The 12,423-nt window shown below is 49.8% G+C and overlaps 1 protein-coding gene across 1 annotated transcript in view; it reads right to left on the reverse strand.

Moving 5' to 3' along the window:
- Positions 1–1,145: 1,145 nt before the first annotated feature.
- Positions 1,146–12,423, reverse strand: part of GSPT1 (G1 to S phase transition 1) — a 612,577-nt gene continuing 601,299 nt past the window's right edge. The window contains exon 15 of the mRNA XM_086941426.1: positions 1,146–2,854. Coding sequence (XP_086797552.1) covers positions 2,802–2,854 — 53 coding nt within the window. The 3' untranslated portion in view covers positions 1,146–2,801. The remainder of the gene's footprint in view (positions 2,855–12,423) is intronic.

Here is a 12,423-nt window from a genome sequence, read left to right on the forward strand (position 1 = left end):
ATGGTCCCCTCAATGTCTATTAGGATTGTAAAGATTGACAAGCTTCCCAGTCTTCTCTGATCTAGGGACAGACATAGGATGCAAACCTGATGGAGGTCTGTCCTCTGATATTTTGCGCTGCAGGAGGGACAAAAACAAAATGGAGTCCGTTCTATTAGTAGCACATTGTGGATGGAAGCCGATGGTAAAAAGAATAGGCAAGAAGGCCGCAAGAAAATCTCACCGAACCAACTTGGAGTTTCTGTATTCATTTTGATAACGCAAGAATGTAAACTGGATTGCAAACAAAGACAAATAAAAAGACGTAACGCACTGAAGGGAGCCTGAAGCGGCCTCAAATGGGAGCGCCACCAAACGCGTCCAAACATAATGGAGGAAAGAAAAGAATATAACAATGGAGTTGATGTCCATGGGCATTATCACGGAGTTGAGTCCCTTTACCTCGTGACTCTAAACACTTCAAGGGAAAAACAACTTGCACACATCCGGGCACATCATGAGATGGAAGCATGTGAATCTACAGCCACACATACCTCGAACAGTTAGGTTTTCAAGCAGTACATTTAACTTTATTCATATTGTGTGAAATAGTGCTTTCTTCATGAACTCTTACTTTAATCATTTCTGGCTCATCCAGTTAGAAACACTGTAAAACTGCCAAGGTTCAAGTGAAGTACAAACAAAAGGCAAAACAATCCACTGAATAAAAAGGCAAGCAAATAAAACCAACAAAAATAACCAATAATAAGCAGTAGACTGATCCAAAGGCCACTTCTAAATACTGGTAGTATAAAGCTAAACTTGCCTGTGGAGAGCCTTAAAAAAGGTGGCAGTGACACTGTAAAAAAAGGGATAAAAATATGAAACCAGCAATTGTAAAAGTCAATGTAGCTGATCGTATGCACTAAGTGGAGTAAACTTGAACATTTCTATTTGTTTACTTCAGGGGAGGTGGTGTAGGCAGAGCAGAGAGACCTCTACTAAGTTTCTTCTGCCCTTTGAAAAAGTAGAGAAATTACTGAAAGATTGACATATGGGTTTCTGATAAACAGAACAAAGCTAAATGACTCCCAACTCTTTTAGAGTTAAACCAACAAATATTCTTATGCCCTTTTTTACCTAATGGTAAAGTAAAATCTCACAGATTTGCAGACATAATAAAATTTATTTAAATTTCATGCATCATGGTAGCTACATGTGTATCATTAAACCGGAAGGACAACAAGTTGGCTCTGTTCATACAAAGCAATCTGGCCACTGAAAATAACCGGAATTCCAAGGTTACAAAAAACAGAATGGTAAAACAGTTTAAAATGTTTAATGTTTTGCAAACTGGAGGAAACTTTGGGGCTCAACACTACAATTGAAATACACGGTAGCAAATATTTCATTTCAGAATTCAACAATATCCTAAAGCCGGTCCAAGATGCAACATTAAATAATGTATTTAAAATATGTAAAACATAATAGTTTGTAGGATACTCAATTTGTCTCCTTTCCAAATGCAATCTTTACTGAATTTGAAGAAAAGTAGTTTTGGTGGGTCGCTGACCTGAAACCTATAAAAATGTGGATAGTTTGTGTCATTGAGGTTAAATGGAACTTCAAAACAAACATCAGATTTCTGCGGAGGCTTTCTATTCTCATTGGAGAATAGCTGTAAAGTTTACAAGACAAACTTTCCTTTATATGTACAATCTAAGGCTTAAAATGATTATTAAAGGCAATTTATATTTGAATCTGAAATTAATGCAATCCGGCAGTTCATTTTGCCAGCCCAGAAACCTATTGTTAACTAAAATGGACAGAATTTGGAAAGTCTCCATTTTCATACAAATGAAACACTGCTGAAGGTGGGTGGTATGCATTATTGGCAAAATTTTAATTTTCTGCACTTAGAAGTCCGACAGCATACCAAGAGTACTCCCGTTAAATAATGAGTGTTGTGTGTGTTGAAATATACAAACATTTGCATATCAAGACACACCCACAAATATAGTAAGTTATTTACTATAGTTAAAACACTGATTTCATGAAACTTAAATTAAAATCTTACATAGTTGTAGATAACTGATGTAAAGCCATCAAAGCATAACCAAGCTTGCAAAAATATTCTCCAATAACTGAGAAAAATCTAATGTATTTCAACACAAACATGAAGGTCTTATTACTGCAATTTGTCTCGAAACAGTGCTTGCATGTTTGACAGTCTGCTTGCATCCATCAATACAGGTTTACATAGTTGGTTCTTCTGTGCGCATCAGCTTTGCGAAACAGCAGTTTAGAAAAGTCCAAGTCATTATATTTATTAGATTTGTAGTTAAAAAGCTTATGCAACAAGGATATATCCAGATTTAAAAATGAACATTGAAAAGCAATTCAAATACCGAAAAAAGTTTCAAATTGAATCTTTTATTAACATGGTATTTATCTTTAACATGTGCACACTCTAAATGGTCTGCCTGGTAATACATTTTAATATGTATGCACAGGGAAACGTTATACATAAAATAATCCTTAAAGTTTTCATTATTGTAGGCAATTATGTCCACATCACTTACAAAGCTATTGCCGAATCTTTCCGAGGACGACGAATTTGGGGAAATGAAATGTTTGGGGAAATTCAACAGTGGCATAGCAGAGCTCTCAATATGAGAAAGCTGACAATGTGGACTTTTGCTGTGAAATTTGTCTTTGCAAAATACGGGGAAAAGTTCATCAATGGGATGAAAGTAAAAGGCGGTGTGAAGTAGGCTTCTGTAGAATTCTCCTCACAGTATTGTGCAGGTATTGGAGCAGTCTTAGTCCTTCTCTGGAACCAGTTTCAAGACCTTTCCAATTGCAATGGTCCTACCTATAGCAAAAAAGAACCAACATTTATTTTCAAGATTCAAAGTTTTAAACCAAGAATTTCCAATTTTCCACTACCAATAAGCAAGTGATATGTCGGATGCAAAGAGAATTTAATACATTCAACCTTGGTATACAAAATCCACAAAAAAGAAAAACTATGAAAATATGGTTCTTCACTGCCCACACAACAAGTAGCATTCCTTTAGCACAGTTAAGCTATTTTATCCTCCTTCCCTATGTCTATTACACTGGTGCTTGCGAGATGTGGCCAGGAGCACACAGATGGTTTATAGTCATTAAAGAGAACAATGCAAGGTGATTAAGTCTCACTGAATTACAGTAATGTGGCTACGGGGAGAATAAACATACAAGTTATTCATGCTACAGGTATGTTATGATCCTTCCTTACCTTTTCCACAATCATTTAGGACTAATGTATTACTCTGCATGCAGGGCTGTAGCTTAAAGTCCACCTGATCAAATTCATGCTAAAGCACAAGTTACTTACCTTCCGTAACGATATATCTGTAAGAAACAGTAGTTAGTATAAGGTTCCTTACCTTAGAATATCCCCAGGTGTCAGACTGGCTCCGGAAAAGTTTGATTAGCAGTACCCCTGCACGTCGATAGGCGTCGTCTGCAGCTCCGCGTCAGCGCCGGGATGACGTCGGAGTACTTAGACGCCGCCCTTGCGCGCTGACGTCAGTTCTTATACAAAGCTTTTCTGCACCAGAAATGCAGAGCAATGATCAAAACCAATACTGGTGCCATGAAACTAGGGCCCTGAAAGGGGATGACCTTAACCCTAGATATCGGTTCACAGAACGGGGAGAATGGGTGGGGCGGTAAGGAATCTATTACTAACTACTGTTTCTTCCAGATATATCGTTACCGAAGGTAAGTAACCTGTGCATCTGAAAGAAACAGGTTACTATTAGATTCCTTACCTTAGAATAGATACCCCAGCAATACCAACCCTGGTGGTGGGCCTGCGAACCAATGATCACACCAGAAAGTCATGGAGAACTGAACGGCTGCAAAAGCCATCTCTCCGGACTTGGCTGTCCAGGCAGTAGTGTCTTGCGAACGTGTGCAGCAAGGCCCACGTAGCTGCCGGACAGATGTCCTGCAAGGGGACTCCCCGACCCAGGGCAGTAGTAGCTGCCGTGGCCCGAGTGGAATGGGCACGTAGCCCCACAGGAGGCTCCTTTTTAGCCAATGAAAAACAAGCTTTGATGCACAAGACGACCCATCGGGAAATGGTCAGTTTGTGCACCACCCGACCCTTCTTAGCGCCCACGTAACCAACAAAGAGTTGGTCATCCACCCGGAACTGGCGTGTGCTATCCAGATAGTATGAGCGCGCACGTTTTGGGTCCAGTCGGTGGAGCCTCTTCCTCTTTCGAGGGATGCGGAGGTGGAAAGAAGGTGAGCAAGGTGATGGACTGCCCGATGTGGAAGGCTGTGACTACCTTGGGCAGGAAAGAGGGTCGCGTCCGCAACACAACTTTGTCCTGATGGACAGAAAGGAAAGGAGGTTGAGAAGAAAGGGCCTGGAGCTCACTCACTCTCCTGGCAGAGGTGATGGCAACCAGGAATGCAGTCTTAAGGGTAAGAAGACGAAGAGGACAGTTATGAAGTGGCTCAAAGGGAGCGCACATCAGATATGTCAAAACAAGGTGCAAGTCCCACTGAGGCATCACGGAAAGAACAGGGGGGAAGATACGCGTGATGCCCTTCAAGAACCTATTTACAACTGGGGACTTGAACAAAGAGGGCTGATCAGGGAGCCTTAAGAAGGCGGAAATGGCAGAGAGGTAGCCCTTGATAATGCCCAGAGCAGAGCCCTGCTGGGCAAGAGAAAGAAGAAAGAGGAGAACCGTAAAAAGAGGGGCATAGAGTGGATCCACAGCCTTTGCTGTGCACCATGCCACAAATTTGTTCCACCTGCAGGCGTATACAGATTTTGTGGAGGGACGCCTGGCTGCCAGAATAATATTACAGACTTCAGGTGGCAAGCCAAATGGCCTCAACTGTTGCCGCTCAATCTCCACGCATGGAGGTGGAGACTGGACAGGTTCGGGTGGAGGACCGTCCCCTTCTGCGACAGAAGGTCCTCCTGAAGAGGCAGACAAATTGGGGGATCGACAGACATGCTGAGTAGCTCGGGATACCAGTAACTTCGTGCCCAGTCCGGAGCCACAAGGATGACTTGGGCCCGGTCGCGCCTGATCTTCTTCAGCACTCTGGGCAGAAGTGATATAGGCAGAAAGGTGTACAACAGACCACAACTCCACTTGTGACGAATAGAGTCTGAGCGAGTGCCGCCTTGGAAATTCCAACATGCAAAACTGATGACATTGGTCGTTCGCTTCGCCACCGAAGAGATCTAACCAAGGCTCTCCCTACTGCTGAAAGAGACCTTGCGCCACGTCCGAGTTCAGACGCCATTCGTGATCCATAATGCACCGACGGCTGAGTTTCTCCGCCCTGGCGTTCAGGGAACCTGCCAGGTGTTGAACCACCAGGGTCACGCCCTGATGTTCCAGCCACTGCCAGAGGTGCAGAGCCTCCTGGCATAGGATCCACGACCCCACCCCCCGTTTGTTAAGAGTACCACATGGCAGTGGTCTTGTCCGTGATCACCTGCGCTACACTCCCCCGGACAGAGGGTAGGATTGCCTTCAGTGCAAGCCGGATTGCCTGCAGCTCCAGAAGGTTGATGTGGCGCCGGGACTCCGCCTCTCCCATGTGACCCCCCCCAGCCCTGGAGGGACGCGTCCATCACAACTAAATGCTCCGGTTGGGGTAGGGATCTGCCGCTGACCCAATTGCGGTCCGTGAGCCACCACTGCAGCTGTCTCGCAGTGCCCTCCGAGATCAGGACATGGTCGGACAGGTTGCTCTGATGCTGGGCCCACTGAAACTTCAGGTCTCACTACAGAGCCCTCATCCGCCAACGGGCGTGATGCACCAGAAGGATGCAGGAAGCCGCAGCGTCAACCTGACTGAGACTCGGGATAAAGGCTTAAAGATCGGAATCAGAGCCTGTATATCCCGAACCCGCTGTTCGGGTGGGTAAACCCAAAACTGCGCCGAGTCAAGAACCGCTCCGATGAAAAGGAGCTTCTGAGAGGGGCACAGGTGTGACTTCGGCACATTGATGGATAACCCCAGCTGGTGCAAGAGGTCTGCCGTCGTCTGGAGGTGGCGGACGACTGTCTGGGGCCGAGAGGACCAAAGACTTGGCCTTAGCCCTGGAGTCCTTAAAGCGCATGGTCTGCCTTGTCACCAAACAGGCAACGGCCATCAAACGGCATGTCCATTAGTGTATTCTGGACGTCGGCCAAAAAGTTGGCGGACCTCAACCAGGCGTGGCGACGAATCGCCACCGTCGTTGCCATCGCTCTGCCCAGTGAGTCGGTGGTATCCAGCTCACACCGGATATAATATTTTGCTGCATCCCGGCCTTCCACAAGGGCATGGCCGAGTTTGGCCCGTACCTCCAGCGGACACTCTGGCAGCAATTCCACGACCGTGTCCCACAGAGAGTGGGTGTAGCGGCCCAAGAGGCATGTGTGTTGGAAGACCACAGTCCGAGACTAAGGGATGAGAATACCTTTTTGCCGTACTGCTCATACCTCTTGGATTCCCTGTCCGGCGGAGCCAACGGGAATGCGATCTTGGAATTGGAAGCCTGGATGACCAGACTCTCGGGGGTGGGGTGGGTGGACAGCCAACATGGGTCGCCCGGGGCCGGGCGGTGGCGTCTGGCCATGTTCCTATCTACGGGCGAACCCGTAGCGGGCCTGGACCAAGTGCCCAAAATAACGTCGATCAAGGCCTCATTAAACGGCAGCAGAGGCTCGGCAGAGCTTGGCAGCGGTTTAAGGACCTCAGTAAGGAGGTTAGTCCTCACGGCCACGACAGGGAGCTCAAGGCCCAAGGCCTTGGCCGCCCTCATCAACACCACACTGTAGGTTGCCCCTCTTCCGTAGCCACGGTAGGAGGCGAGACAAAGCCAGTGTCTGGTGAGGTGTCCTCCTGGTCCACTCCAGACGCCATTTTAGGTCCACCGCGTGGGCTTGAATTTGCCAAGACTTGTTGCCCCAATCCTGGGTCCAGCGACGTCGACAGCATCAACCATCGTGGGACAGCTCGCACCTCCATCCTGGTCGCCGACAACGCCTCCTGGTCCGTGAGACTGCAGAGCCCAGCGTCGCCCACTCATCTGGTCGAGGTGACTACCATCCGGTGCCATCCTGGTGCCCATCTGATCACTGGCTAGTGATTCAGGACTTGGTCCCCTCGGCTTACAGGTGTCTTCCATCTTCGATCCAGGCTTGGATCCACCGAACAATCTTCACTGGTCGCCTGCCAGCAACTCCTCCTTTCAGGCTCCTGGTTCGTCAACGAGGATTCCCGACGTCTTTTCAGACGTATGCAGCCGCAGCCCCTGGGCTAGGTAACTTCTGCATTTCGGTGCCCCAGCATAGCCTCACTATCCAAGGGTCCAGATCCACTTTCGTTTTCAGCCTACCTTATCGGGTTCGCCCGAGAACACTAACTTTGCTTTTACTAGCCTCCATACACTTTGTCTCGCATCCCGCGTGAGAGTGCAAACTCTGCACCCGAGTCCCCTAGGCCTCCTACTAGTAATCTGAAGGTTCAGTAACGTAGTCCTAGCGATTCCAAAGCCTATCAGTCCAGTACTTACCTGCTAGTAATTTCGCATACCACTTCCATAGTATATGGTTTTTCGTGCCCCTCGGGCATTTGTGTAAATTGTGCAACTTAAAGTATTTTCGTAAGAGTTTTGTTGTGTGCCTAGTACCCTGTCCTCATAAAGAGTACAGGGCTGTTTTGATCTAAATAAATACACTGTTTATTTTCATAACACTTGTGTGGTGTCCTTTCACTTGGTGTTCAAGGGGTATATGTGATGGTATAACAGCTGGCTTAACACGCCCTCTCGAGTCTTTAGCCTTAGACTGCTCGTATCCATGCTACTAGGATAGCTGGTCTATAAGGTTGACTTACAACCAATCACCATAAGGGTTGTTTGGACCGATACATAGTGATCACTAGAATAGTGAACACTGAATATCAGGCCAACTTCTCACAGGTATCAAACAAAAAATCCACTTCAATAGGGTCAGCATGGAGCTGGACATCATGATTTTTGGCTGCCCTTTCAATAAGTGCATTAAATGCCGCTGAGTCTTCAGTAGGTGAGGTTTTTACAGCACACACATGACTGTCTGGGGCACTGTGTGGATCTCCTGGGTCATTGTGATCTTCAGGATCAGTGTCTATAGGATAATTGTATTCCTCATGGTCACCTTCCCCTGCCTTTAAGTGGGCGAGATAGGAGCAGTGTCCTGTCCATGTGGTGATATAGGTTCGGCAAGAGTGGGTGATGTAGTCGAATCCTTCTTTTCTAATGGAATTTTGAATGACTCCATAGGCTGTTCCGGGGCGATCTTTCGTTTGTAAATTGAAAGTCTACCCGTGTCTGCGTTGATGAATTGTTCCGACTGCTCTTCAAGCGGAGGTTGTCGATGCTTTGTGACCACTACCGCAGTTGTGGGCTTCGGCCCCGTGGACACCTTCTTGGACGCTTTGATGGCCGTCTTAGGGGCGAAGGCCTTAGGTACCACTTTTGGCGGCAGCGTGAACTGGATGGGCACCGATGATTTTTGAGGTTTACTGGCAGGCTTTGTTGGTGGAGTATCCTTCGGTCCGACAGTTGAAGCCTTCTCCTTAATTCGTTTCAGCGATTCAGACACCTGCTTCGAAAAGGAGGCGGACGGCTGCGTCGACTCGACGGGTTCCTTCGAGCCACCGCCAGGCGTGGACTCAAGGTTCGTACCGCTCTTAGCCTTGTCTGGTCGACGCGGAGGATCGAGAACCTTCTGAGCTCCGAGTCCTTTGTCTGTGTCGACTGCCTTTGGCGCCGATTTTTTCGGGTCAACGTCCTTGACCAGTTTTTTCGGTGTCCCAGTCTTCGGCTCGACAGCCTTTAGCAACCTCACCGGGTCGATAGAACAAATTACTTACCTTCGGTAACGATATATCTGTAAGAAACATTAGTTAGTGTTAGATTCCTTACCTTAGAATATCCCCAGGCGTCAGTCTGGATCCGGAAACTTTTGCGTAGCAGTACCCCTGCGCGTCGGTAGGCGTCGTCTGCAGGCGTCCCCTGCGGCTCCGCGTCCGTCGTTGGCGTCGTGCGCCGTGATGACGTCGCTGGAGTATATAGACGCCGCCTCCGCGCGCTGACGTCAGTTCTTTGTACACAGGTTTTCCGCGCCAGAAAACGCAGAGCCATGAGAGAACCAACACTGGTGCCATTTGAAACTAGGGCCCTGAAAGGGATGTCCTTAACCCTAGGTATCAGTTCGCAGAACGGGGAGGATGGGTGGGTTCGGTAAGGAATCTAATACTAACTAATGTTTCTTACAGATATATCGTTACCGAAGGTAAGTAACTTGTTCATCTGAAAGAAACACGTTAGTGTTAGATTCCTTACCTTAGAATAGATACCCCAGCAATACCAACCCCGGTGGTGGGTCTGCGAACCAATACATTCCTACACCAGAAAGTCCTGGAGGACAGAACGGCCAAAGAAGCCATCCCTCCGGACTTGACTGTCCAGGCAGTAGTGCCTCGCAAAGGTGTGCAGCGAGGCCCACGTAGCCGCCTGGCAAATGTCCTGCAAGGGGACTCCCCGGCCCAGGGCAGTAGTAGCCGCCGTGGCCCGAGTGGAATGGGCCCTCAGCCCAACAGGAGGCTCCTTCCGAGCCAAAGAGTAGCACGCTTTGATGCACAGAACGACCCACCAAGAGATGGTCCGTTTACACACCGCCCGTCCCTTCTTCGCACCCACGTAGCCAACAAACAGTTGGTCATCCACCCGGAACTGGCGTGTGCGATCCATATAAAATGAAAGCGCACGTTTTGGGTCCAGACGATGGAGCCGCTCTTCATCCTTTGAAGGATGCGGAGGCGGGAAGAAGGAAGGGAGGGTGATGGACTGCCCGATGTGAAAAGCAGAAACTACTTTGGGCAGGAAAGAAGGTCTAGTCCTAAGAACCACCTTGTCAGGATGAATGGACAGGAAAGGGGGTTGGACAGAAAGAGCCTGGAGCTCACTCACTCTCCTGGCAGAGGTGATGGCGACCAGGAAAGCAGTCTTTAAAGTCAGGAGACGGAGAGGACAAGAATGAAGGGGCTCAAAGGGAGCACACATCAAAAAGGTTAGAACCAGGTTCAAGTCCCACTGAGGCATCACAAACGGAACAGGAGGATACATGTGTGTGATGCCTTTCAAGAATCTCGTTACAATTGGGGACTTGAACAAAGAAGGCTGATCAGGAAGCCTTAGAAAGGCGGAAAGGGCCTAAAGGTAGCCCTTGATAGTGCCCAGAGCAGAGCCCTGCTGGGCAAGAGAAAGAAGAAACAGAAGAACCTCTGAAAGAGGGGGAGAAAGAGGTTCCACAGCCTTTGCTGTGCACCATGCCACAAATCTGTTCCACCGACAGGCGTATACCGACTTTGTGGAGGGACGCCTGGCTGCCAGAATCACATCACAGACTTCAGGAGGCAAGTCAAATGGCCTCAACTGCCGCCGCTCAATCTCCAAGCATGGAGGTGGAGACTGGACAGGTTCGGGTGGAGGACCGTCCCCTGCTGCTGCGACAGAAGGTCCTCCTGAAGTGGCAGGCGGATCGGGGGACCGACTGACATGCTGAGTAGCTCGGGATACCAGTACCTTCGAGCCCAGTCCGGAGCCACAAGGATAACTTGGGCCCGGTCGCGCCTGATCTTCTTCAGCACTCTAGGCAGAAGTGGTATAGGCGGAAAGGCGTATAACAGACCGCAACTCCACTCGCGCCGAAAGGCGTCGCCGTGCGAGTGCCGTCTTGGAAACTCCAACGCGCAGAACTGATGACATTGCGCGTTCTCTTCTGTGGCGAATAGATCTAACCAAGGCTCTCCCCATTGCAGAAAGAGGCCTTGCGCCACGCCCGAGTTCAGACGCCATTCGTGATCCATCGAGCACCGACGGCTGAGTTTGTCCGCCCTGGCGTTCAGAGAACCTGCCAGGTGTTGAACCGTCAAAGTCACGCCCTGACGTTCCAGCCACTGCCAGAGGCGCAGAGCCTCATGGCAAAGGGTCCACGACCCCACTCCGCCCTGTTTGTTGCAGTACCACATGGCGGTGGTGTTGTCGGTGAACAACTGCACTACACTCCCATTGACAAAGGGGAGGAATGCCTTCAGTGCTAGACGAATCGCCCGCAGCTCCAACAGGTTGATATGGAGCCGGGACTCCGCCGGAGACAGATGCCTCTGATCTCTGCCTCTCCCAAGTGGCCACCCCAGCACTGGAGGGACGCGTCCGTCACGACAACGTGCTCCGGTTGGGGAAGAGAGGGATCGGCCTCTGACCCAATCGCGGTCCGTAAGCCACCACTGCAGTTGTCTCGCAGTGCCCTCCGAGATCAAGACGTGGTCGGACAAGTTGCCCTGATGCTGGGCCCACTGAAACTTCAGGTCCCACTGCAGAGCCCGCATCCGCCACCGGGCGTGATGCACCAGAAGGATGCAGGAGGCCATCAGCCCCAGCAGCCGCAGCGTCAACCTGACCGAAACCCGGGAAAGCGGCTGAAAGATGGGAATCAAAGCCTGTATATCCCGGACCCGCCGTTCCGGAGGATAAACCCGAAACTGCTCCGATGAAAAGGAGCTTTTGAGAGGGACACAGGTGTGATTTCGGCACATTGATGGAGAACCCCAGGTCGTGCAAGAGGTCTGCCGTCATCTGAAGGTGGTGGACGACTGTCTGGGGCGAGCCCGCCTTCAACAACCAGTCGTCTAGGTAGGGGAAGACTGAAACCCCTAACCTGCGCAGATGGGCTGCGACCACCGCCATCACCTTTGTGAACACCCGTGGGGCGCTGGTAAGGCCGAAGGGGAGCACGATAAACTGAAAGTGCTCCTGGCCTACCGTGAACCGCAGGTAACGCCGGTGGGCCGGCAGGACGGGGATGTGAAAATACGCATCCTGCAAGTCCAACGCTACCATCCAGTCTTGCGGGTCTAGAGCAGCCAAGACCTGAGCCAATGTCAACATCTTGAACTTCTCCTTCCGGAGGAAGCCGTTGACGTTCCGTAGATCCAAGATAGGACGTAGGCCCCCCTTGTCCTTCTTGGGTACCAGAAAGTAGTGGGAATAGCAACCACGCCCTACTTCTGGCCCAGGAACGCGCTCGATGGCCCCCTTGGCCAAGAGGGCCGTAACTACCTCCTGCAGAAGTGTCAAGTGGTCCCCCGACACACGGTGGTTCTGCGGTGGCATGGCTGGAGGAGTGGTCTCGAAGGGGAGGGAGTAGCCCCTTCGGACGAGTTGCAGCACCCACCTGTCCGACGTAATTGTGCGCCAGTGAGCGTGGTGATGGCGAACCCTGCCACCCACTGGCGTCACATGGGGCTGAAAGAACGGACTAGGAGGATTTGGAGGCAGATGCTGCGGGGGGAGGTGTGGCCTGACCCCGCCGTTGACCC

The sequence above is a fragment of the Lissotriton vulgaris genome, chromosome 10 (genome assembly GCF_964263255.1).
Source record: "Lissotriton vulgaris chromosome 10, aLisVul1.2, whole genome shotgun sequence".
NCBI lineage: Eukaryota > Metazoa > Chordata > Amphibia > Caudata > Salamandridae > Lissotriton > Lissotriton vulgaris.